The sequence below is a fragment of the Aquarana catesbeiana genome, linkage group LG10 (genome assembly GCF_042186555.1).
Source record: "Aquarana catesbeiana isolate 2022-GZ linkage group LG10, ASM4218655v1, whole genome shotgun sequence".
NCBI lineage: Eukaryota > Metazoa > Chordata > Amphibia > Anura > Ranidae > Aquarana > Aquarana catesbeiana.
In genome coordinates this window covers 1,921,698-1,948,092 of record NC_133333.1, presented here as the reverse complement: position 1 = coordinate 1,948,092, position 26,395 = coordinate 1,921,698, and the positions used below count along the sequence as shown (strand labels likewise).

Genomic DNA, 26,395 nt, shown 5'->3' with positions numbered 1-26,395 from the left:
CCGGAGACACCCCACAATCTACAATCCGGGGTGTACACCAACCCGCTATACTTCCTCCTCATACATGTCCCTGGAGACACCCCATAATCTACAACCTGGGGTGTACACCAACCCAGCTATACTTCCTCCTCATACATGATCCCTATTGACACCCCACAATCTACAAACCGGGGTGTACCCCAATTTGGCTATCCTTCCTCCTCATACATGTCTCCGGAAACACCCTACAATCTACAATCTGGGGTGTACACCAACCCGCTATCCTTCATCCTCATACATGATCCCCAGAGACACCCCACAATCTACAATCCAGGGTGTACACCAACCCTCTATCCTTCATCCTCATACATGATCCCCGGAGACACCCCACAATCTACAATCCGGGGTGTACACCAACCCAGCTATACTTCCTCCTCATACATGTCCCTGGAGACACCCCATAATCTACAACCTGGGGTGTACACCAACCCAGCTATACTTCCTCCTCATACATGATCCCTATTGACACCCCACAATCTACAAACCGGGGTGTACCCCAATTTGGCTATCCTTCCTCCTCATACATGTCTCCGGAAACACCCTACAATCTACAATCTGGGGTGTACACCAACCCGCTATCCTTCATCCTCATACATGATCCCCAGAGACACCCCACAATCTACAATCCAGGGTGTACACCAACCCTCTATCCTTCATCCTCATACATGATCCCCGGAGACACCCCACAATCTACAATCCGGGGTGTACACCAACCCAGCTATACTTCCTCCTCATACATGACTCCCGGAGACAACCCATAATCTACAATTCTGGGTGTACACCAACCCGGCCATCCTTCCTCATACATGATCCCTGTTGACACCCCACAATCTACAATCCGGGCTGTACCCCAATCCGGCTATCCTTCCTCCTCATACATGACTCCAGAGACACCCCATAATCTACAATCCGGGGTGTACCCCAATCCCGCTATACTTCCTCCTCATACATGTCCCTGGAGACACCCCATAATCTACAACCTGGGGTGTACACCAACCCAGCTATACTTCCTCCTCATACATGATCCCTATTGACACCCCACAATCTACAATCCGGGGTGTACCCCAATTTGGCTATCCTTCCTCCTCATACATGTCTCCGGAAACACCCTACAATCTACAATCTGGGGTGTACACCAACCCGCTGTCCTTCATCCTCATACATGATCCCCGGAGACACCCCACAATCTACAATCCGGGGTGTACACCAACCCGGCTATCCTTCCTCCTCATGCATGACTCTCGGAGACACCTCCCAATCTACAATCCGGGGTGTACAGCAACCCAGCTATCCTTCATCCTCATACATGTCCCTGGAGACACCCCACAATCTACAATCCGGGGTGTACACCAACCCGGATATCCTTCCCCCTCATACATGATCCCCGGAGACACCCCACAATCTACAATCCGGGGTGTACCCCAATCCGGCTATACATTCTCCCTATACATGTCTCCGGAGACACCCACAATCTACAATCCGGGGTGTACCCCAATACCACTATACTTCATCCTCATACATGTCCCCCGGAGACACCCAACAATCTACAATCTGGGGTGTACACCAACCCAGCTATACTTCCTCCTCATACATGACTCCCAGAGACAACCCATAATCTACAATTCGGAGTGTACACCAACCCGGCCATCCTTCCTCCTCATACATGATCCCTGTTGACACCCCACAATCTACAATCCGGGGTGTACCCCAATCCGGCTATCCTTCCTCCTCATAAATGACTCCGGAGACACCCCGTAATCTACAATCCGGGGTGTACCTCAATCCAGCTATACTTCATCCTCATACATGTCCCCCGGAGACACCCCACAATCTACAATCCGGGGTGTACCTCAATCCCGCTATACTTCATCCTCATACATGTCCCCCGGAGACACTCCACAATCTACAATCCGGGGTGTACCCCAATCCCGCTATACTTCCTCCTCATACATGACTCCCGGAGGCACCCCACAATCTACAATCCGGGGTGTACACCAACCCAGCTATACTTCCTCCTCATACATGACTCCCAGAGACACCCCATAATCTACAATTTGGGGTGTACACCAACCCGGCCATCCTTCCTCCTCATACATGACTCCCGGAGACACCCCACAATCTACAATCTGGGGTGTACCCCAATCCAGCTATCCTTCCTCCTCATACATGACTCCGGAGACACCCCGTAATCTACAATCCGGGGTGTACCTCAATCCCACAATACTTTGTCCTCATACATGTCCCCAGAGACACTCCATAATCTACAACATGGGGTGTACACCAACCTGGCCATCCTTCCTCCTCATAAATGATCCCTGGAGACACCCCACAATGTACAATCTGGGGTGTACCCCAATCCGGCTATCCTTCCTCCTCATACATGACTCCTGGAGACACCCCGTAATCTACAATCCGGGGTGTACACCAACCCGGCCATCCTTCCTCCTCATAAATGATCCCTGGAGACACCCCACAATGTACAATCTGGGGTGTACCCCAATCTGGCTATCCTTCCTCCTCATACATGACTCCTGGAGACACCCCATAATCTACAATCTGAGGTGTACCTCAATTCCGCTATACTTACTCCTCATACATGTCCGCGGAGACACCCCATAATCTATAATCTGGGGTGTACACCAACCCAGCTATACTTCATCCTCATACATGATCCCCGGAGACACCCTGCAATCTACAATCCGGGGTGTACACCAATCCCGCTATCCTTCCTCCTCATACATGACTACTGGAGACACCCCACAATCTACAATCCGGGGTGTATAAGAAATGTTTTTGACATTGTTCCCAATGAATCTCATATTTTTTATCAACATGCCCTTCTCCTTCACAGTATTCCTGCCCCGGGTCTAGGGGTCACAGGCTCACTCAAGCCCAACCAATGGTGGTCCGCACCACCAACTTTGTCAAGTCCTGACCACTTCATTGGAGTCTTTGCAATTTTATCCCCTCGTCACACAACCCCCACAGTCTTGGGGCCATTTTGAGGAACCATCTTTACTCACTCATGAGAACCGAACCTACAGCCCTCTGATTCAAACTTCAGGAGCTTACATGCTGCGCCTCAGAACCCACAGACAGCAGAAGTAGTTGCTAGTAGTGCACCTATATCATGGATCTAGACTCTCTAAGCCAGGGGTAGGCAACCTTGGCACTTCAGCTGTGGTGAACCAACATATCCCATCATGCTTCTGTCTCTAGGAGTCATGTTTGTGATTGTTAGGGGCTTGCAATATCTCATGGGACTTGTAGTTTCACCACAGCTGGAGGGCTGAGGTTGCCTTCCCCTGCGAGCCTTTGAAATATAAAGCTAATACCCTATCAGAGATTCAAACTAAGAAATCCACAGCGTCCTACATTCAACAGCAGCACACCAACACCATGCACCACAGGCTCTAGCCAGCCATAGATCTTCTCTGTAGAACTATATACCAAATAGGAAATGATGAGAGCGATTGAAAAACATTTGGTGGCTCATGAAACACAAAAGTGGGTTTTCTGCATGCAGATTTGAACACACAACCTTTAAGCTACAAGGGTAGCGCTCTACAGATTGAGCTACAACAAGAGCGCACAGTCATCTATTCTGGAGACCTTTCTATATTCCGGGACTTCATAAATGCAGCACTCATTTTATTGGCTGCAAATCAGTGCTGGGTTAGAGATTCACTAAGGTAAGGGTTACAGCTTCCAAAATTAGACGCCGTCAGAGGTGACCACCATTTCTTTCTATCCTGCCAGGTTATCTTTATGGGTACAGGATTAGTTAGAAGGCATCTACATGGACATTGGACGCAAAGCACATCCAGAAGCGGAGTTGATTTTGGCCAACAACCAGACTGAGTTGCTATTGCTCCCCTGGCAGAAAGCTATTGGCATGAGTGTTTAGCCCAGGTGACGTTCAGATGAACATAGCACTGCAAATGTCTGAGGAACATATAGTCTGACGCTCTGTGCTTTGCAAACGCTGAAAAGTTAACACCTTCAATACCAGGCACTGATTGGCATCACAGGTGGATACTTTTGGGCGCTGGTGGGCATGACAGGTGGGCACCACTAATGGGGGCTGCACTGATAATCACTACCAGGCCTCAATGCGGCATCTACCTTTAAACCTTTCCTCCCAGGCTTCGCATCAGAAGGTTATGAACGTGACTTATAATGCCTCCTCAGTTGGGCCTACAGACCTTTTAACATCGTTACCTATATTCACATGCATTACCATATCGCACATTTATCTACATCCCTTTACATCCTCATATTTCTTTGACTGCATTTTCATTATAATTATTTTATTACCTATTTTCATATCCATTCACATTTATTTTTATCTTTATTTTTTCATGTTCTTCCGTTCCCTACTTGTCCTGTCTTTCTCCAATATACAGTATATATACATATCATTGTACAGGTTGGACTGTCATGTGCACCCCCCTCCATTGGGGAGCAGTGTGGGACCAGCTCTTGGACTGGCCCATATACCACCCTGTGTGTGGGCTCCCTTGATGTCAGGGATTGGATGGATCCCTTATGGAGGCAAGTCCTCTCTCCTCCTTTGGGAGTCCGTGTCCCTGACGCTCCATGGGGGGGCCTACTTTCGCCCTCACTGCGGTATTCCAGCACTGCCAGGCATTCTATGCCGATGATGTGGGACGCGAGACACCAATCTGCCCTCGTAGACTGTGTCAGGGGATCGCCCCTAGCCCATCTTCCTCCATCGATCACGGCGGGGGATTTTTGGCACCACGACCAGCACCAGCTGTGGGTCATGATTGGCCCACTCATAAGAGGCTTAAATATATTTAAACCCCTGTCACGTTTTGGCCAGCCTTGGTTGGAGTCTCCCCATGGCTCTGGATGCATTACCAATGGCAATCTGTATATGGTAAATACGAGCTTTTTCTCCTTATGGAGTTTTATTTACATCCCTAACAACCATGAATATGTCTAGCATACTGCACACTTGTAGGATTATCTGACCCTCAGGCCAGGGATGTCTATCTCCAGGTTGTGTCTATGGTTTCATCATCATTCTCCATGTATGCCTTAGACTTTTGTGGTGCTATTGTGTCCTTACATTTACTTTTATATTATACCCACTCTAGATACTTCTCTCTGCATATCCCATGTTGACAGTTTATGAATGGATGGTCCTTGTGGTTACATGGTGGTCTAATCTATTGCCCACTCGGCTGGCCCTGGGGGGGGGGGGGTGATGCACCTATCAGCTCCATCTTTCCAGGATCCCTCCACAGATCCATGGGATCCCTCCTCCGATCCATGGGATCCCTCCCCCGACCCATGGGATCACTCCACCGATCCATGGGATTCCTCCACCGATCCATGGGATCCCTCCACTGATCCATGGGATCCCTCCACCGATCTATGCTGCTTTGTGTCTGTTTTCTTTGATTTGTGTATCTACAGTTTTGTTTGCTGGTTAAATACTCGATATACCATTGTATACGGTACAAAATATACCTTTATTTATATCTTACGTATTGATGCAAAATTGTATTTTCATTTTAGAAAGGATCTAGTACTCAAGTCCCTTCAAACACGGCGTGTTGAGTTAATGCCAAAGAGCTGAATTTTGGTCTCATCTGACCACAGAACTTTCTCCCAATCCTTCTCTGAATCATTTAGATGTTCATTGGAAGACTTCAGATGGACCTGTACATGTGTCTTCCTGAGGAGGGGGACTCGCCGTGTTTGGAGGAAGAAGAATGCTGACTATGACCCTAAGAACTCCATCCCTACAGTCACACATCATCCCTACAGTCACATCATCCCTACAGTCACACACAGAGGTGGAAACATGATGCTTTGGGGCTGTTTCTCTGCTAAAGGTACAGGCCGACTTTGCCGCATTGAGGGGCCAATGGACGGGGCCATGTATTGTAAAGTCTTGGATGAGAACCTTCTTCCCTCAGCCAGAACACTGAAGATGGGTCATGGATGGGTCTTCCAGCATGACAATGACCCAAAACACCGCTAAGGCAACAAAGGAGTAGCTCAAGAAGAAGCACATTTTTTAAATAAGGAACCTTTACAAACATGTCACACTTACCTCATCTGTGTAAGGGTTTTTCACAGAGCGGCCCCGATCCTCCTTTTCTGGGGTCCTTCTGCAACACTCCTGGCTCCTCCTCTTCATCGAGTGCCCCCACAGAGAGACGCTTTCCCTGGGGGCACTACGTGCAGGCGCGTCCATTGACACAGCCAGCAGGACTCGGCCCGTCCCCCGGGTCATTGGATTTGATTGACAGCAGTGAGAGTCAATGGCAATCTATCCAATAAGGACCTCAGATAGCAGCTGGAGCTGGTGTGCTTGTCCCCATCGGTGTTATGATTGGGCTCAGGTAAGAAAAAGGGGGGGAGCTGCAGCACAGAAGGTTGTTCACCTTAATGCATAGAATGCAAACCACAGGACTTTACAACCCCTTTAAGATCACGGAGTGGCCTAGCCAGTCTCCAGACCTTAATCCTATAGAAAATTTATTGAGGGAACTGAAACTTCGAGTGGTCAAGTGAAAGCCAAGAAACCTTAACCACTTTGTGCCAGGAGGGCATCCAGGGACGTCCTTGACTTTGCAGGGGGATATCTGAATGATGGGGGCAGCTACAGGCATCATTCAGATATCAGCTTTTTCAGCCGGCGATTCCCTACACCACAGGAATGATCATAGCGGCTGTTGCGCTGTTTGATCGTTCTTATGGGCGGTGGGAGAGGATGCCCCCCCTCCCGCCGCCCTCCGGAGCCAGAGTCTCTATGATCGTTCGGAGGCCGGGCGCGATGTTATGACGTCACGCCCGGCCTTTGCATTCAAAAAATTGTCGCCGCCTCGACTGTGAAGCCGTGATTGTTTTTTTTTTTATTTTAGGCTTCCCAGCCTAGAGGTGAGATGTGGGGTCTTATTAACCCCCAAATCTCACTGTAAAAAGGACCGATCGTGCCATATTCCTATTACAAGGGATGTTTACATTCCTTGTAATAGAAATAAAAGTGATCAAAACTTTATTTATTTATTTTTTTAAAGTGTCAAATTAAAAAATAAAATTCAAATTAACAATAAAAAAACAAATTTAAAAAATTTAAAGCGCCCCTGTCCCCATGTGCTCGCACGCTGAAGCCAACACATACGTAAGTCCCGCCCACATATTAAAACGGTGTTCAAACCACACATGTGAGGTATCGCCACGATCGGTAGAGCAAGAGAAATAATTCCAGCCCTAGACCTCCTCTGTAACTCAAAACATGTAACCAGTAAAAAAATGTAAAGCGTCGCCTATGGGGATTTTTAAGTACCAAAGTTTGGCGCCATTCCACAAGTGTGTGCAATTTTGAAATCTGACATTTTGGGTATCTATTTACTCGGAGAAACTTCATCTTTCACATTATGCAAAAAAATTGGGCATGTTTGAAAAATTACTGTGCAAATATCATGCGAGATAAAAAGTTGCAACGACCGCCATTGTATTCTCGAGGGTTTTTACTAAAAAAAAAAATATAATGTTTGTGGGTTCTACGTAATTTTCTAGCAAAAAAACGATGAATTTTACATGTAGGAAAGAAATGTCAGAATTGGCCTGGATGGCGAGTGTTTAAGGATTTAAAGAAGGTCTGTAGAGAAGAGTGGAGCAAAATCCCTCCTGAGATGTGTGCAAACCTGATCACCACCTACAAGAAACGTCTGACCTCTGTGATCACCACCTCCAAGAAACATCTGACCTCTGTGATCACCACCTACAAGAAACGTCTGACCTCTGTGATCACCACCTCCAAGAAACGTCTGACTTCTGTGATCACCACCTCCAAGAAACGTCTGACCTCTGTGATCACCACCTCCAAGAAACGTCTGACCTCTGTGATCACCACCTCCAAGAAACGTCTTACCTCTGTGATCATCAACTCCAAGAAACGTCTTACCTCTGTGATCACCACCTACAAGAAACGTCTGACCTCTGTGATCACCACCTACAAGAAACGTCTGACCTCTGTGATCACCACCTCCAAGAAACGTCTGACTTCTGTGATCACCACCTCCAAGAAACGTCTGACCTCTGTGATCACCACCTCCAAGAAACGTCTGACCTCTGTGATCACCACCTCCAAGAAACGTCTGACCTCTGTGATCACCACCTCCAAGAAACGTCTGACCTCTGTGATCACCACCTCCAAGAAACGTCTGACCTCTGTGATCACCACCTACAAGAAATGTCTTACCTCTGTGATCACTACCTCCAAGAAACGTCTAACCTCTGTGATCACCACCTACAAGAAACGTCTTACCTTTGTGATCACCACCTCCAAGAAACGTCTGACCTCTGTGATCACCACCTCCAAGAAACGTCTGACCTCTGTGATCACCACCTCCAAGAAACGTCTGACCACTGTGATCACCAACTCCAAGAAACGTCTTACCTCTGTGATCACCACCTCCAAGAAACGTCTGACCTCTGTGGTCACCAACTCCAAGAAACGTCTTACCTCTGTGATCACCAACTCCAAGAAACGTCTTACCTCTGTGATCACCACCTACAAGAAACGTCTTACCTCTGTGATCACCAACTCCAAGAAACGTCTTACCTCTGTGATCACCACCTACAAGAAACGTCTTACCTCTGTGATCACCACCTCCAAGAAACGTCTGACCTCTGTGATCACCACCTCCAAGAAACGTCTGACCTCTGTGATCACCAACTCCAAGAAACGTCTTACCTCTGTGATCACCACCTACAAAAAACGTCTGACCTCTGTGATCACCAACTCCAAGAAATGTCTGACCTCTGTGATCACCACCTACAAGAAACGTCTTACCTCTGTGATCACCACCTACAAGAAACGTCTGACCTCTGTGATCACCACCTCCAAGAAACGTCTGACCTCTGTGATCACCACTTCCAGGAAACGTCTTACCTCTGATCACCACCTCCAAGAAACATCTGACCTCGGTGATCACCAACTCCAAGAAACGTCTTACCTCTGTGATCACCACCTACAAAAAAGTCTGACCTTTGTGATCACCAACTCCAAGAAACGTCTGACCTCTGTGATCACCACCTAAAAGAAACGTCTTACCTCTGTGATCACCACCTACAAGAAACGTCTGACCTCTGTGATCACCACCTCCAAGAAACATCTGACCTCTGTGATCACCACTTCCAGGAAATGTCTTACCTCTGATCACCACCTCCAAGAAACGTCTTACCTCTGTGATCACCAACTCCAAGAAACGTCTTACCTCTATGATCACCACCTCCAAGAAACGTCTGACCTCTGTGATCACCACCTACAAGAAATGTCTTACCTCTGTGATCACCACCTCCAAGAAATGTCTTACCTCTGTGATCACCACCTCCAAGAAACGTCTAACCTCTGTGATCACCACCTACAAGAAACGTCTTACCTTTGTGATCACCACCTCCAAGAAACGTCTGACCTCTGTGATCACCACCTCCAAGAAACATCTGACCTCTGTGATCACCAACTCCAAGAAACGTCTGACCACTGTGATCACCAACTCCAAGAAACGTCTTACCTCTGTGATCACCACCTCCAAGAAACGTCTGACCTCTGAGGTCACCAACTCAACTCCAAGAAACGTCTTACCTCTGTGATCACCAACTCCAAGAAACGTCTTACCTCTGTGATCACCACCTACAAGAAACGTCTTACCTCTGTGATCACCAACTCCAAGAAACGTCTTACCTCTGTGATCACCACCTACAAGAAACGTCTTACCTCTGTGATCACCACCTCCAAGAAACGTCTGACCTCTGTGATCACCAACTCCAAGAAACGTCTTACCTCTGTGATCACCACCTCCAAGAAACATCTGACCTCTGTGATCACCACCTCCAAGAAACGTCTGACCACTGTGATCACTAACTCCAAGAAACATCTTACCTCTGTGATCACCACCTCCAAGAAACGTCTGACCTCTGTGGTCACCAACTCCAAGAAACGTCTTACCTCTGTGATCACCAACTCCAAGAAACGTCTTACCTCTGTGATCACCACCTACAAGAAACGTCTTACCTCTGTGATCACCAACTCCAAGAAACGTCTTACCTCTGTGATCACCACCTACAAGAAACGTCTTACCTCTGTGATCACCACCTCCAAGAAACGTCTGACCTCTGTGATCACCAACTCCAAGAAACGTCTTACCTCTGTGATCACCACCTACAAAAAACGTCTGACCTCTGTGATCACCAACTCCAAGAAATGTCTGACCTCTGTGATCACCACCTCCAAGAAACGTCTGACCTCTGTGATCACCACTTCCAGGAAACGTCTTACCTCTGATCACCACCTCCAAGAAACGTCTGACCTCTGTGATCACCAACTCCAAGAAACGTCTTACCTCTGTGATCACCACCTACAAAAAACGTCTGACCTCTGTGATCACCAACTCCAAGAAACGTCTGACCTGTGTGATCACCACCTACAAGAAACGTCTTACCTCTGTGATCACCACCTACAAGAAACGTCTGACCTCTGTGATCACCACCTCCAAGAAACGTCTGACCTCTGTGATCACCACTTCCAGGAAATGTCTTACCTCTGATCACCACCTCCAAGAAACGTCTTACCTCTGTGATCACCAACTCCAAGAAACATCTTACCTCTGTGATCACCACCTCCAAGAAACGTCTTACCTCTGTGATCACCAACTCCAAGAAACGTCTTACCTCTGTGATCACCACCTCCAAGAAACGTCTGACCTCTGTGATCACCACCTCCAAGAAACGTCTTACCTCTGTGATCACCAACTCTAAGAAACGTCTGACCTCTGTGATCACCACTTCCAGGAAATGTCTTACCTCTGATCACCACCTCCAAGAAACGTCTGACCTCTGTGATCACCAACTCCAAGAAACATCTTACCTCTGTGATCACCACCTCCAAGAAACGTCTTACCTCTGTGATCACCAACTCCAAGAAACGTCTTACCTCTGTGATCACCACCTCCAAGAAACATCTGACCTCTGTGATCACCACCTCCAAGAAACGTCTTACCTCTGTGATCACCAACTCCAAGAAACATCTGACCTTTGTGATCACCACCTCCAAGAAACGTCTTACCTCTGTGATCACCAACTCCAAGAAATGTCTGACCTCTGTGATCACCACCTACAAGAAACACCTGACCTCTGTGATCACCACCTCCAAGAAACATCTGACCTCTGTGATCACCACCTACAAGAAATGTCTGACTTCTTTGATCACCACCTACAAGAAACGGCTTACCTCTGTGATCACCACCTACAAGAACTGTCTGACCTCTGTGATCACCACCTCTTTTCTGGATTTTTGGTTGATATTCTGTCTCTATCATATAAAATACACCTATGATAAAAATTATAGACCCTTCATTTCTTTGTAAGTGGGCAAAACTTACACAATCTGCAGGGGAGACGATCGTTATTTATACCCCGCTGTTTAACATACAGATCCCGGAGACACCCCACAATCTACTATCCGGGGTGTACCCCAATCCCGCTATACTTCCTCCTCATACATGTACCTGGACTGTCTGACGATCGTTCGTTGTCTGACGATTGATGGTCGAGTTGGAGTTTGATGCCTCGTTCTCCATACTGGCACCGGAGGGGGAGGGGCAGTCCCTGCTGAAACACAAACAATATACACTGACAGATACCGAGAATTACACCCGACATACAGGACAAGAGAAGTAGTACTGTGCAGAGTCCATACATACAGAATAAGAACAGATACTGAGAATTAAACCCGACATACAGGACAAGAGAAGTAGTACTGTGCAGAGTCCATACATACAGAATAAGAACAGATACTGAGAATTACACCCGACATACAGGATAAGAGAAGTAGTACTGTGCAGAGGGTGTGGCTGCTTGTGGAGCAGCTGAAGTCTGTGTGGTGCTGAGCTCCTCTGATGTCTGGTACAAGCCCAGGGTTGGGCTCCCCTGGGCGGGGATCTCTCTCAGGAGAGTCCCAGGCTTTCCGGCCTACACAAGGACTGTCTGGTGAAGCTGTGGTTGGTGGTGAAGCGGGAGGACAGAGCTCTGGGAATGGGAAGACACTTGCAGAGACTGTAAGTAGATGTGTAAATGTTTGTATGAAAAGTACCGATAATACTGATAATAGGAAGTCTGGTGATGTTATCCCTAAACTACAAACCTTGCTAAAAGGCATAAATTACCTCTGCCGGTGTCTTGCCGAATAAGTTCCTTCGGCGGATAGGTTCCCCCCCTGTACTGCGCAGGCGCAGCGCCTGCGCAGTACGTACTACTGTCGGCCGCCGGAGATAGCCGAAGCTCAAAAGCTTCAATCAGCTGTACACGGCGCCTGCGCTCTGGGTCCAGGTTCCTTCCCCTCTATCCAAGTGGACCTAGAGGGGGAATCTAAAAGTGCCGAGCGCAGCAAGGCCGTGCCCGAAGCGTGGCGAGCGAAGCGAGCCCGCGGGGGGCCCTCTTCCAGGCGCCGTGTACAGCTGATTTTCAGCTGTTCCGCTTCGGCTATTTCCGCCGCCTTCTACTGCGCATGCGCAGTAGAGGGGGGAACTAATCCGCCGAGCGGAACTTTCTCGGCAGAACACCGGGTTAGCCCCCCATATCAAAATTTTTGAAAAAATCTTATGCAGTTTGTTAGATCTTTGTTAGATCAGGTTAGATCAACCGTTGTTTGCGTTAGATCTCACACAGAAGAAGCAATATTAACAGTTATTTGCTGAGGGGCTAACCCGTCATCAGCCCCCCCTTATCAAAAAATTGACCAAACAGCTATTTTGGAAGCAATTTGTTAGATCCGGTAAGATCAAGTGGTTTTAACGTTAGATCTCACATAATTAGAGACTTATTAAGTGATTAATGAGGGGGGGCTGGCCCCCCCCTTATCAAATTTTCGGGCCAAAAATCATTCAGGCCAATAGATATTCGTTAGATCCGGTAAGATCAAGTGTTTTTAATGTTAGATCTCGCATCATTTCAGAGATATTCCACTTCAAAATAGAGATGTTAGGTGGTACATATAGACGGGTTAGCCCCCCCTTATCAAATTTTCTGTCCAAAAATCATTCAGGCTCATAGATATTCATTAGATTCAGTAAAATCAAGTGGTTTTAATGTTAGATCTCACATAATTTCAGAGATATTCCACATAATAATAGAGATATTAGGTGATATTAGGTGGTACATAAGGATGGGTTGGCCCCCCCACATGCCATTTTCTGACCAAAAATCATTCAGGCTAATAGATATTCGTTAGATCTGGTAAGATCAAGTGGTTTTAACTTTAGATCTCACATAATTTCAGAGATATTCCATAAAAAATAGAGATATTAGGTGGTACAGAAGGTACATCCATCTTCAACCGTCTCTGGATGGTCTCTGGAACCTTCTTTGCATGGTTCTTCAGCGGGTGCCTGTAGTCTCTCCTCACACCTCTGTTCACCTCGCCTCATGGTGATCTCTTCTCAGACCAACAAGCTTAAGTCTTTAGCTAGCCCCCCTTCTTGCAAAGCAGGCTGGGCTTGGTAGTTCCACCCCCTGTAGAATCAATGGGGCTATATTGTGGGCCGTGGTCCTCTGCTGCTGCTTGATTGGCTCCCTCTCCCTGCCAATAGAGACACAGCAAGAGGAGAGGGAGGGGGAGAAATCCCCCACAGGGACTGACAGGCGTGCTCTCCCTCAGTGAGTGCCTGTGTCAGTGTCTATTCAGTCCGGCGGTCGCTGGCAGGAATGGTGGGAGGTGCAGGACCATGGGTGATAGAGTAGCCCCTACACACTCCCCCTACCAAAGAACCTTTGGTCCGCCAAAGGAGGTAAAGAGTCTATGACCTATTACATGCTTTTGATATACACACAGAAAAAAAAAAACAGGTTAGTGTGCACAGGAAACCATACAATTTACATCTGCATAAAACCCTGGCAGAGGAACATCCCACCAATTAGCATAGGAGGGGAGGTTAACTGGAATGGCCCAGCTAGATGTGCCAGGGGCTGAGTGTCAGAAACCAAGAAATCAGGTCGAGACAGAAGTACAGTTAAATCACACTTGTTTAATAATAAAAGTAAAAAGAACAAACGTAGTCAAAACATAGCCAAAGTTCAATAACCGGAACGGATAGTCAGCCAAGCCAGAAGTCAGGGATCAATGTAGTGGAACAGCAAGCAGGATCTGGAGCCAGAAGGGATGTCAGCAAAGTCTTGAACAGGATCGCAGGAGATTGTTTCTGTGATGTTGACCAAGGCGAAGGCAGAGATCCTCTGGACTGGACGGCTTAAGTAGGCAGGACTGACGAGCAGGATATCATCAACAGCTGAGTAACTGTGGAGAGATAGGAGCTGGAAATTATCCGACAGCTAAGTGGCCAGCTCAGAGAAGGAAGGGCTGAGCCCAGCCCTGACAGTGAGTTGGGATTGTCCACCACCAAATCTGCAGTGGAAGGGTCAGTTTCTTCAAGAGTCCTTTTTGCAATGAAAACGACCTCCTCAGAGCTTTCACCCAAAGTATCATATGTTAGTCTTTTGGGCAGGTGAATAACCCTTCGCTCTTGCTGTTCTTTAGGTTCTGGGGTTACAGACACACTGGTCTCTTCTTCCTGCATATCAGCTTCAGCTTCCTCAATGAAGGATGGAAAGTCTTAGGGGTCTCTTGTCAGCAGGGAAGATTGAGGGTCTTCCAACTCTTCAAAAGGTGGACTTTGAGGTACAAACTCAGGAGCCTCTGGCCTGAGAGTCACCTCAGTCACCTTGGGAGGAGAAGAAAGGGGGTGGGTGGCAGGCCCTGGCATTTGAGATGGCCACAGACAATCTTTCTCTTCATCCTCGCTGTTTTCATCTTCAGCAAGGGGTACAGAGTGAGATCTAGTCACTGGCTGGGATCTTTCAGAGGCCGTGGGTGTGGACTGTAAATCTGGCTGTGGTGGCACATGAACTGCTTCTGACAGAGGCAACAGATGATTGTGATGCTAAGTCTTCAGCAGGCCTGTGCATCCCTCTGGCCCGGATTTGATATACTGGGTGTCTGGGCAGATGCTTGCAAACGACATAGGTTAGCCAACTTGTGCTTTCCAGGGACACCCAGGTTTCTCAGCAGTACCTTGTCATCCGGCTGTAGGTCCTGCACTCGTACCCTAAGGTCAAAGTTTATTTTGTTTCTCTGTCCTCAGGCATATGAGGCAGCTTGAGCCTTATCAAAGGTGGTTTTCAGACTTCTCTGCAGGCGATTCGCATACCCTCTGTGGAAAGTTGCTAAGGTATGGTCGAGGGATGTGCCGAAGGCCAAGTCTACTGGCAGCCAGGCCTACGGTCCGAACATCAAACTATAGGGAGAGTAACCTGTGGCATCATTGGCGGTGCTGTTATAAGCATGCACAATAGCCACTATATGCTTGCTCCAGTGCTGCTTTTGTTCTGAACTTAGAGTTCCAAGTATATCCAGGAGGGTTCAGTTGAATCTCTCTGGTTGAGGATCCCCTTGAGGATGATAAGGGGTGGTTTTAGACTTCCTGATACCCAACAGGTCTGAAAGTCTCTTGATGAGACTACTCTTGAAATCTCTCCTTTGATCAGAGTGGATGCGTTGGGACAGACCACAGTGCACAAAGAATTTCTCAGCGAAGATCTTGGCCACATGGATGCTTGTTGGTCCCTCGTGGAAAACGCCTGGGCATACCGACTGAAATGGTCAGTCACTACCAGGATATTTCCTTGCCTGCTCAGATCAGGCTCCAAGCACAGAATGTCAATGCACACCAGCTCCATGGGTCCTTGACTCTGAAAATGGTCCATTGGGGCAGCTTGTGAGGCAAAGTCTTCCTTTGGATACATCTATGGATACATCTGATGCAGGAGTGGCAATAGTCCTCAACTTCAGCCTGCATGCAGGGCCAGTAGAACTGGTCCCTCACCAGGAGAAAAGTCCTTTTGGTCCCTAGGTGGCCATGGTTGTCATGTAGGTGTCAAGGCTGGGCTCAGCCCTTCCTTCTCTGAGCTGGCCGCTCAGCTGTCAGCTAATTGCCAGTTCCCATTTCTCTCCACAGTTACCCAGCAAGTCGTCCAGCTCACTTGATCTCTGCCTTCACCTTTGTCAACATCACAGAGTCTTTCTCCTGCGTTCCTGTTGAAGACTTGCTAGGCTGACGTTCCTTCTGGCTCCTGATCCTGCTTGCTGTACTACTACGTTTATCTCTGGCTCTCTGACATTTGCTTGGCTGACTACCCGATCTGGTTACTGAACTCTGGCTTGTTTTGACTACGCTTACTCTGTTTACCTTATTATTATTATTATTATTAATAAACAAGTGTGATTTAACTATACTTCTGTCTCAGTCTGATTCATGGTTCCTGACAGTAGGGCAGTTAATACCGTCTCCGTATGTTTTTAAGGTAGGAATAGCTGCCATTTTTCTTCAGAATCGTCAGAGGGGCCCCTTCGGTAGACCAACCCTCTGTGCACCAGAAACCGATCCCACTCTCGGTGCAGCAGATGGGTTTCCTTCGGGGAGTCAGTGAGGAGCAAGTCAGGGCATTGGCTCTTCAAGGCCTTCAATGCCAAGCTACAGGGAGGGTCCTCCAACTGGTCCCTCCACAGGTCTTTGACAGCTTGGGCAGACCTTCATCCCCGACTTGGGCGACATTGCAATAACATCTGGGGACACCAACGGCTGACACTACAACCTCTTCGGTCCTGGATCCTACTCCAGGTTGATGTTCTGCTCCTTGACATAAGGCTCGTACCCTTCAGGTGTCAGTTGGGCCTATTCTTCTGGAGGGTCTCTGGAACAATGGGGCATCAGCGTCTTGTTTCCTGACCCCAGTCGATACTTCAGGCTGAAAATAAACCCTGATAGAGCAGCCAACCATCTGTGACCCGTGGCGTCCAACTTGGTGGAAGTGAGGATGTAGGTGAGAGCATTGTTGTCGGTCTTGATCACAAACTCTGCTCCATACAGTTAATTCCTCAGCTTATCCACCCACTTCAAGGCCAGGAACTCAAGTTTGTGCATGGGATAGTTCTTCTCGGCGGGGGCCAAGTTCCGACTCACGTAGGCAACAGGCCGTAGATGGCAGTCATGCTCTTGATATAGCACCCTACCTAACCCATCTCAACTGGCGTCAAAGTGTAGCTCGTATGGCTTGGTTGGATCTTCATAGGCCATGACTGGAGCGGTTGTTAGGCTTCACTTCAGCTGCCTAAAACCTCTTCACACTTCAGAGTCAATTGTTCCTGAATTAACTCTCTGGGTTTTCTGGGCCCTCCAGCTGGTCTGACAGGCTTCGCCAGATCAGGGTCAGCGTCTTAGCGAATCCCTTGACAAATCTCTGTAATAAGAGCAGAATCCCAGAAATGACCTAAGCTCAGTCACGTTTGTAGGCCTCGGCCAGGAGGCCAGTGGCTACTTCATCAGCAGACACAATGTGACCAAGGTAGTTGACCGAGGGTTGATAAAACTGGCACTTTTCCAGAGACAGCTTCAACCCCCTCACCATGGAGTATCTTAAGGACCTTCTGCAGAAACTCTACGTGCTCTTCCAGGGTCTTGCTGAAAACGATGATGTCGTCTAAGTATACCAACACCTCGATCACTTTCATGTCACCCACAGTCTTCTCTATTAGCCTTTGGAAGGTGGCTGGGGCACCAGACAGGCCTTGATGCATACAGTCAAATCCAAACATCCCCTGCGGGGTAATGAAAATGGTCTTCTCCCGATCCTCAGGGTGCATGGGGATTTGGTAATACCCACTCTTCAAATCAAGCATGCTGAACCACTTCGCTCCTGACAGGCTCTGCAAGTCATCTTATATCCTTGGGGTGGTATATTGGTCGGGAATGGTCCTTCAGTTCAGCGTCCGGTAGTCAACACCCAGCCTCAGTGACCCATTCTTCTTCTGTACCACCACTATTGGGGAAGCGTATAGACTCTGGGACTCTCGGATGATACCTGCCCTCTTCAACTCTGCCAGTTGTTCATGCAGATCCTCCAAGTCCCCTAAAGTAATCCATCAAACGCTTTCCCTGTACGGCTTATGCACTTGTAGAGATGGATCTGGTATTGGGCACTTTTTGTACACCCCACATCAAATTCCCTCTTGGAGAATGCAGCCTGCCATCTCAGGAGCTGAGTCTTGGCCCTTTCCTTCCATTCAGGCAAAAGGGGAGTATTTTTCGGATAGAGCCCCTCCACAGAGATCCCATCCTTTGCTCCCCCCACCAAATCAGACGGTCGGGACTGGGGTGGCCAGATTCACTTGTTCCAGCAACATCTGAGCCGGCATCTTCACTGGCGAGGCTGTTATGTTGCGGACACTAACCAAGATCTTCACGTGACTTCTTTGCAACCCTTTTTTTGAAACCACCTCGGAAATTATCTCCACTCCCATGTCTTCTCTCTGTCCGTCTGATTGAAGGACAATGAAAGGGCCTGCTTGCTTCCAATTTAGCTTGACAGATGCTCGTAAATAGGTCACTTTACCAGGCTGTAACACCTTCTCACACTTGTCTAAACGCTAGATCTTTCCCTTCTGTTTTTTTACCAGGTGCTGGTAGGCTTGTCTCAGCATGGGGGTGCAAACTTGTAGTTGAAGTGCCCGGCTCCAGAACAAGAGGTGTCAACAGCGTTCTGACAAGATCAGTATTGGTCCCTATGATGAGAGAACTCTTACTGGCCCCTGGTGGGCGAGGACAGACCACTGCCTGAGTTTCAAAAGTCTCGGCTTTCCCAGCCATGGAGGGATCGAAGGTCAGCTTGACCGGTAGATAGCCATCATATAGGAAGTTCTGAGTCACAATGCCCCATATCTGCAACTCTTCCAACTTCTGCAAAGGCAGGTGCTTGAGGTGCCTGTCATAGAAGTCTCTGTAGAGAAGGGTCACTTAAGCTCCAGTATCCAGAAGGGCCTTGGTTTAGACTCCCTTTACTTGGATGGGAACAACAGGAGAAGGTCCCACCAGCTTGTCAAGGAGCATGGAGGAAGTGGTGGTTTGTATCCGCGCTCCTCTCTGCGAGGTTCTGATTGGGCTTAAGTCTGCGCTAAGTTCTGGGAGTCTGGTGTGCATTGACTCTCCGACACCAGGCAGCATTTGTCAAAAGAAACAAGACACTGGGTTGCTTGGAGGCAACAACGGGGGGCCCTCTGCAAGGGTTTGGACTTTCGCTGCTGTTTCTTCGTGTCATTGGTTTTGAGCCAGCTACCGTAGATGGGCAACCGGTTGGCTCCTTCACCAGAGCCCTCAGAAGTTTCCCTCTGGCTTCTGGCACTGTGCTTCAGGCTTCACTGGGCTTGGACACACCTGTCGATTAATGTCCCACATAATTTCAGCATACCACGGTATGCTCAATGGCACTCCTCACTGGTACACATGAAAATGCTCATCACCGCCTCCAATATAGACACTAGATGGATATGCGTGCATCACTACCAAATATCCATAATATCGCTGTAATTATGGATAATCAAACATTAAAATCACTTGATCTTACCAGATCTAATGAATATCAATTAGCTGGGGTGATTTTTTGGCCAGAAACTTTGATAAGGGGGGGCCAGCCCCCCTCATTAATCACTTAATAAGTCTCTAATTATGTGAGATCTAACGTTAAAACCACTTGATCTTACCGGATCTAATGAATATCTATTAGCCTGAATGATTTTTGGCCAGAAAATTTGATAAGGGGGGGCCAGCCCATCCATATGTACCACCTAATATCTCTATTTTGATGTGGAATATCTCTGAAATGATGTGAGATCTAACGTTAAAAACACTTGATCTTACCGGATCTAATAAATATCTATTAGCCTGAATGATTTTTGGCCAGAAAATTTGATAAGGGGGGCCAGCCCCCCTCATTAATCACTTAATAAGTCTCTAATTATGTGAGATCTAACGTTAAAACTACTTGATCTTACCGGATCTAACAAATTGCTTCCAAAATAGCTAACTGTTTGGTCAATTTTTTGATAAGGGGGGGCTGATGACGGGTTAGCCCCCCCAGCAAATAACTGTTAATATTGCTTCTTCTGTGTGAGATCTAACGCAAACAACGGTTGATATAACCTGATCTAACAAAGATCTAACAAACTGCATAAGATTTTTTCAAAAATTTTGATATGGGGGGCTAACCCGGCAGAGGTCATAAATTGGGATAAAATATTAGGAACAATGAATACGGAGGAGAGATGGGTTTGCTTTAAGAGCATATTAAATAAGGGCATTAACCAATGCATCCCATTGGGTAATAAATTTAAAAGAGCGAACAAAAAAAAACAAAAATCCTGGATGGCTTAACTCCAATGTAAAAATGTATATAAAAGCAAAGGAGAAGGCCTTCAAAAAGTGCAAGGTTGAGGGATCATCCTCAGCATTCAGACTTTATAAAGAATGCAACAAGAAATGTAAGGGTGCAATTAGGGCGGCTAAGATAGAACATGAAAGACACATAGCGGAGGAGAGCAAAAAAAATCCCAAGAAATTCTTTAAGTATGTAAACAGTAAAAAAGGGAGGACAGACCATATTGGCCCCATAAAGAATGAGGAAGGACATCTGGTTACAAAGGATGGGGAGATGGCGAAGGTATTGAATTTATTCTTCTCCTCAGTCTTCACAAGTGAATCGGGGGGCTTCAGTAACCAAAACTGCAGTGTTTATCCTCATGACACAACACAGGAAGCACCTCCATGGTTAACAGAGGACGGAATTAAAATTAGACTTGAGAAACTTAACATTAATAAATCACCGGGACCAGATGGCTTGCATCCGAGGGTACTTAGGGAACTCAGTCAAGTGATTGCCAGACCGTTGTTCCTAATTTTTACAGACAGTCTATTGACTGGAATGGTACCAGCTGATTGGAGAAAAGCCAATGTAGCACCAATATTTAAAAAGGGCCCAAAATACATCCCTGGGAATTACAGACCAGTTAGCCTAACATCAATAGTATGTAAACTCTTGGAGGGGATGATAAGGGACTATATACAAGATTTTAGTAATGAGAACGGTATCATTAGCAGTAATCAGCATGGATTCATGAAGAATCGTTCTTGCCAAAACAATCTATTAACCTTCTATGAGGAGGTGAGTTGCCATCTAGATAAAGGAAGGCCCGTAGACGTGGTGTATCTGGATTTTGCAAAAGCATTTGACAAAGTTCCCCATAAACATTTACTGTACAAAATAAGGTGCGTTGGCATGGACCATAGGGTGAGTACATGGATTGAAAACTGGCTACAAGGGCGAGTTCAGAGGGTGGTGATAAATGGGGAGTACTCAGAATGGTCAGGGGTGGGTAATGGGGTTCCCCAGGGTTCTGTGCTGGGACCAATCCTATTTAATTTGTTTATAAAAGTAATGATGATATGAGGTGCAGTGATGATGTCACTAATATTGATGTGGTGAATGATTCTGATGTTATCAATGCTGGTATATCTGAATGGGGTCATCAGCAGTCTGAGGGCTCTGAGAATGTAGCGATGGAGGAGTCAGTTCAGAATAACTCTCAGGATTTCCCCCCTTTGGTGGATCCACCACCTGCTCCACAGGGGAATGCTGGTCCATCTGGTCATGTCCCTCCTCGGAATGCCTGGAGCCGTGGGGCCCCTTCTTTTTCCACCAGTAACAGTTATACTGGTCAAGCCTTTAAGAGAAGGAATGTGGTCAGATTGAAGCATAGGGGTTCCAGAGAGGAGCTCCCTGATAGGAGGTTTGTAGTAAGGGAGTTGCTGTGTCATCAGATGGGGTTTGCTCCTGCAGACATACTGGCAGTCATCAATCTCCCTGACAGACAAGGTTATGATGTCAGCTTTAAGCTCATGTCTGACTTAGACAGGTTCTGGGCCAGTTTCAGTGGTTTGCGGGACAAAGAGGGTTGGAGGAATTTCATCTTTATTCCCATCTCCAAACCTGACACAGCAAATGTTACCATCATGTTCTGGAATGAGTCTGTGCCCCCCAGGATGTTGTCATCTGGCTTAGAAGACATTGTGAAATGGTTTCTGAGTTGACAAAAACTAAAGACAGTGATGGGATCTGGACGGGTGGTTGGAGGGTATTTGTTAAGTTGAAGCAAAGTAACAATGTTACCCATCACCTACCAAACTCTTTTTTCATTGGGCGGGAGAGAGGAGTTTGCTTCTATGCAGGTCAGCCCAGGTTATGTTATAAATGTGGTAAATCTGGCCATGTGGCGAATGTTTGTACGATCCTGAAGTGTAATCTTTGTGGGGAGGTTGGCCACATCAGATCTACCTGTGAGAAGGTTAAGTGCAATCTATGTGGTGGGCTTGGCCATTTCCATAGGGATTGCCCGGAGGCCTTCCATAATAAGGATGGGGAATCTGCAGACAATGAATTGTTGGCTGCAGCAGAACAACTAGAGGAGGAAGCTTTAATGAATGGGGCTGTATTGACTAGGGAGGAGGTGGTCCCGGAGGTCCAGGAGACTACTCCCGGGCGGACAGACAGTGTTCAGCAGGCTGAGGAGCAGCCGGTCCTACATTCCTCTTCTGTTCCAGTTCCTGTCTCTGTGAAGATCACTGGTCAGAAGAGGAATAAAAAAGATAAATCTACCCGTAAACCCGAAAGTGACTGAACATTAGTGCAGAAGCCAGCTAAAAAAGTGAAAGGGGCACCAGAAGTGGGTACGGCACTTTCCACCAATAGGTATGAAGCCTTATCAGATTCGGATGCTGACTCCTATTCTCTAGAGGCCCAGGAACTGGAGCAGGAATTAAAAAGAGTGGAAAAAGAGTATGTGATTGGTTCAGAGGATGACCCGCCCACTAAAAGGCGTCCGCCCCCTGATCCTGGATCCGCAGAATCTGATATGGAAACTGGTAGTGGGCAGAGTGACTCTGATTCCGACTTATAATGAAATGTTGGAGAAGTATAGATTTATGGAAAGGAGTCTTATTGTCACATTTATTCCTATTAATGACCTTTAACTGCTAAGTTTTTGACCTAAACAACATGTCAGTAATTGTTGTATTTATGTTCTTTTCAGTCAGTTTGTTATTATGTATCTTGTTTGTTTTTACAAATAAAAATCTCCATACATGGAAGAGGTCCTGTCACCAGTCATATACAGGCAGTGATGATGTGCAGTGTCTGGCCTCCACAGGGCACCACTTATACCTGGACCCCTCTACACAGCATCACCTGCACCCTCTTCTCTGGCCATCACATGTCAGTACGGGACATCTAAAATCATTACATATAAATAAGGAGAGAGGCAGTGTGGTGTCAGTGGGGTCATTGCAGTGTCAGTGCGGTCAGTGGGTTGTCAGTGCGGTCTTGTACAATGTGTGGGGGCGCAGTGCCTCCCCCTCAGTGCGGTCAGTGGGATGTCAGTGCGGTCATTGCAGTGTCAGTGTGGTCAGTGGGATGTCAGTGCGGTCATTGCAGTGTCAGTGTGGTCAGTGGGATGTCAGTGCGGTCATTGCAGTGTCAGTGTGGTCAGTGGGATGTCAGTGCGGTCATTGCAGTGTCAGTGCGGTCTTGTACAATGTGTAGGGGCGCAGTGCCTCCCCCTCAGTGCGGTCAGTGGGATGTCAGTGCGGTCAGTGGGATGTCGGTGTGGTCAGTGGGATGTCGGTGCGGTCTTGTACAATGTGTGGGGGCGCAGTGCCTCCCCCTCAGTGCGGTCAGTGGGATGTCGGTGTGGTCAGTGGGATGTCAGTGCGGTCAGTGGGATGTCGGTGCGGTCTTGTACAATGTGTGAGGGCGCAGTGCCTCCCCTCAGTGCGGTCAGTGGGATGTCAGTGCGGTCAGTGGGATGTCAGTGATGTCAGTGTGGTCAGTGGGATGTCAGTGCGGTCTTGTACAATGTGTGGGGGCGCAGTGCCTCCCCCTCAGTGCGGTCAGTGGGATGTCAGTGCGGTCTTGTACAATGTGTGGGGGCGCAGTGCCTCCCCCTCAGTGCTGTCATTGCGGTGTCAGTGCGGTCAGTGGGATGTCAGTGCGGTCATTGCAGTGTCAGTGCGGTCATTGCAGTGTCAGTGTGGTCAGTGGGATGTCAGTGCGGTCAGTGGGATGTCAGTGCGGTCTTGTACAATGTGTAGGGGCGCAGTGCCTCCCCCTCAGTGCGGTCAGTGGGATGTCAGTGCGGTCTTGTACAATGTGTGGGGGCGCAGTGCCTCCCCCTCAGTGCTGTCATTGCGGTGTCAGTGCGGTCAGTGGGATGTCAGTGCGGTCATTGCAGTGTCAGTGCGGTCATTGCAGTGTCAGTGTGGTCAGTGGGATGTCAGTGTGGTCAGTGGGATGTCAGTGCGGTCTTGTACAATGTGTAGGGGCGCAGTGCCTCCCCCTCAGTGCGGTCAGTGGGATGTCAGTGCGGTCTTGTACAATGTGTGGGGGCGCAGTGCCTCCCCCTCAGTGCTGTCATTGCGGTGTCAGTGCGGTCAGTGGGATGTCAGTGCGGTCATTGCAGTGTCAGTGCGGTCATTGCAGTGTCAGTGTGGTCAGTGGGATGTCAGTGCGGTCAGTGGGATGTCAGTGCGGTCAGTGGGATGTCAGTGCGGTCATTGCAGTGTCAGTGTGGTCAGTGGGATGTCAGTGCGGTCATTGCAGTGTCAGTGTGGTCAGTGGGATGTCAGTGCGGTCATTGCAGTGTCAGTGCGGTCTTGTACAATGTGTAGGGGCGCAGTGCCTCCCCCTCAGTGCGGTCAGTGGGATGTCAGTGCGTTAAGTGGGATGTCAGTGCGGTCAGTGGGATGTCAGTGCGGTCTTGTACAATGTGTGGGGGCGCAGTGCCTCCCCCTCAGTGCGGTCAGTGGGATGTCAGTGCGGTCAGTGGGATGTCAGTGCGGTCAGTGGGATGTCAGTGCGGTCTTGTACAATGTGTGGGGGCGCAGTGCCTCCCCCTCAGTGCGGTCAGTGGGATGTCAGTGCGGTCAGTGGAATGTCAGTGCGGTCAGTGGGATGTCAGTGCGGTCTTGTACAATGTGTGGGGGCGCAGTGCCTCCCCCTCAGTGCGGTCAGTGGGATGTCAGTGCGGTCAGTGGGATGTCAGTGCGGTCTTGTACAATGTGTGGGAGCGCAGTGCCTCCCCCTCAGTGCGGTCTTGTACAATGTGTGGGGGCGCAGTGCCTCCCCCTCAGTGCGGTCAGTGGGATGTCAGTGCGGTCAGTGGGATGTCAGTGCGGTCAGTGGGATGTCAGTGCGGTCTTGTACAATGTGTGGGAGCGCAGTGCCTCCCCCTCAGTGCGGTCAGTGGGATGTCAGTGCGGTCTTGTACAATGTGTGGGGGCGCAGTGCCTCCCCCTCAGTGCGGTCAGTGGGATGTCAGTGCGGTCAGTGGGATGTCAGTGCGGTCTTGTACAATGTGTGGGAGCGCAGTGCCTCCCCCTCAGTGCGGTCTTGTACAATGTGTGGGGGCGCAGTGCCTCCCCCTCAGTGCGGTCAGTGGGATGTCAGTGCGGTCAGTGGGATGTCAGTGCGGTCTTGTACAATGTGTGGGAGCGCAGTGCCTCCCCCTCAGTGCGGTCTTGTACAATGTGTGGGGGCGCAGTGCCTCCCCCTCAGTGCGGTCAGTGGGATGTCAGTGCGGTCAGTGGGATGTCAGTGCGGTCAGTGGGATGTCAGTGCGGTCTTGTACAATGTGTAGGGGCGCAGTGCCTCCCCCTCAGTGCGGTCAGTGGGATGTCAGTGCGGTCAGTGGGATGTCAGTGCGGTCAGTGGGATGTCAGTGCGGTCTTGTACAATGTGTAGGGGCGCAGTGCCTCCCCCTCAGTGCGGTCAGTGGGATGTCAGTGCGGTCAGTGGGATGTCAGTGCAGTCAGTGGGATGTCAGTGCGGTCTTGTACAATGTGTAGGGGCGCAGTGCCTCCCCCTCAGTGCGGTCAGTGGGATGTCAGTGCGGTCAGTGGGATGTCAGTGCGGTCAGTGGGATGTCAGTGCGGTCTTGTACAATGTGTAGGGGCGCAGTGCCTCCCCCTCAGTGCGGTCAGTGGGATGTCAGTGCGGTCAGTGGGATGTCAGTGCGGTCAGTGGGATGTCAGTGCGGTCTTGTACAATGTGTGGAGGCGCAGTGCCTCCCCCTCAGTGCGGTCAGTGGGATGTCAGTGCGGTCAGTGGGATGTCAGTGCGGTCTTGTACAATGTGTAGGGGCGCAGTGCCTCCCCCTCAGTGCGGTCAGTGGGATGTCAGTGCGGTCAGTGGGATGTCAGTGCGGTCTTGTACAATGTGTGGGGGCGCAGTGCCTCCCCCTCAGTGCGGTGTGGGGAATGAATTTGTGTCTCACTGACACTTCCCTGCGCTGCTCTGCTGATGGGAAGGGAGTGGAGTGCCGGCAGAAGAGGTTTGGTGTGTCGGGGGTCGCCTACCCCTGATGTAGAATGATCAGACAGTA

General features: G+C 48.7%; 1 protein-coding gene across 2 annotated transcripts in view; it reads right to left on the bottom strand.

The window, feature by feature from the left end:
• PHC2 (polyhomeotic homolog 2) overlaps nt 1-26,395 on the bottom strand; it is a 93,403-nt gene that overhangs the window by 66,742 nt on the left and 266 nt on the right. The window contains exon 2 of one of the 2 annotated variants that reach the window (XM_073601439.1): nt 11,592-11,694. In XM_073601439.1, the coding sequence (XP_073457540.1) occupies nt 11,592-11,663 (72 nt within the window). In that variant the 5' untranslated portion in view covers nt 11,664-11,694. The remainder of the gene's footprint in view (nt 1-11,591; nt 11,695-26,395) is intronic. The other variant, XM_073601440.1, reaches the window with a different exon arrangement.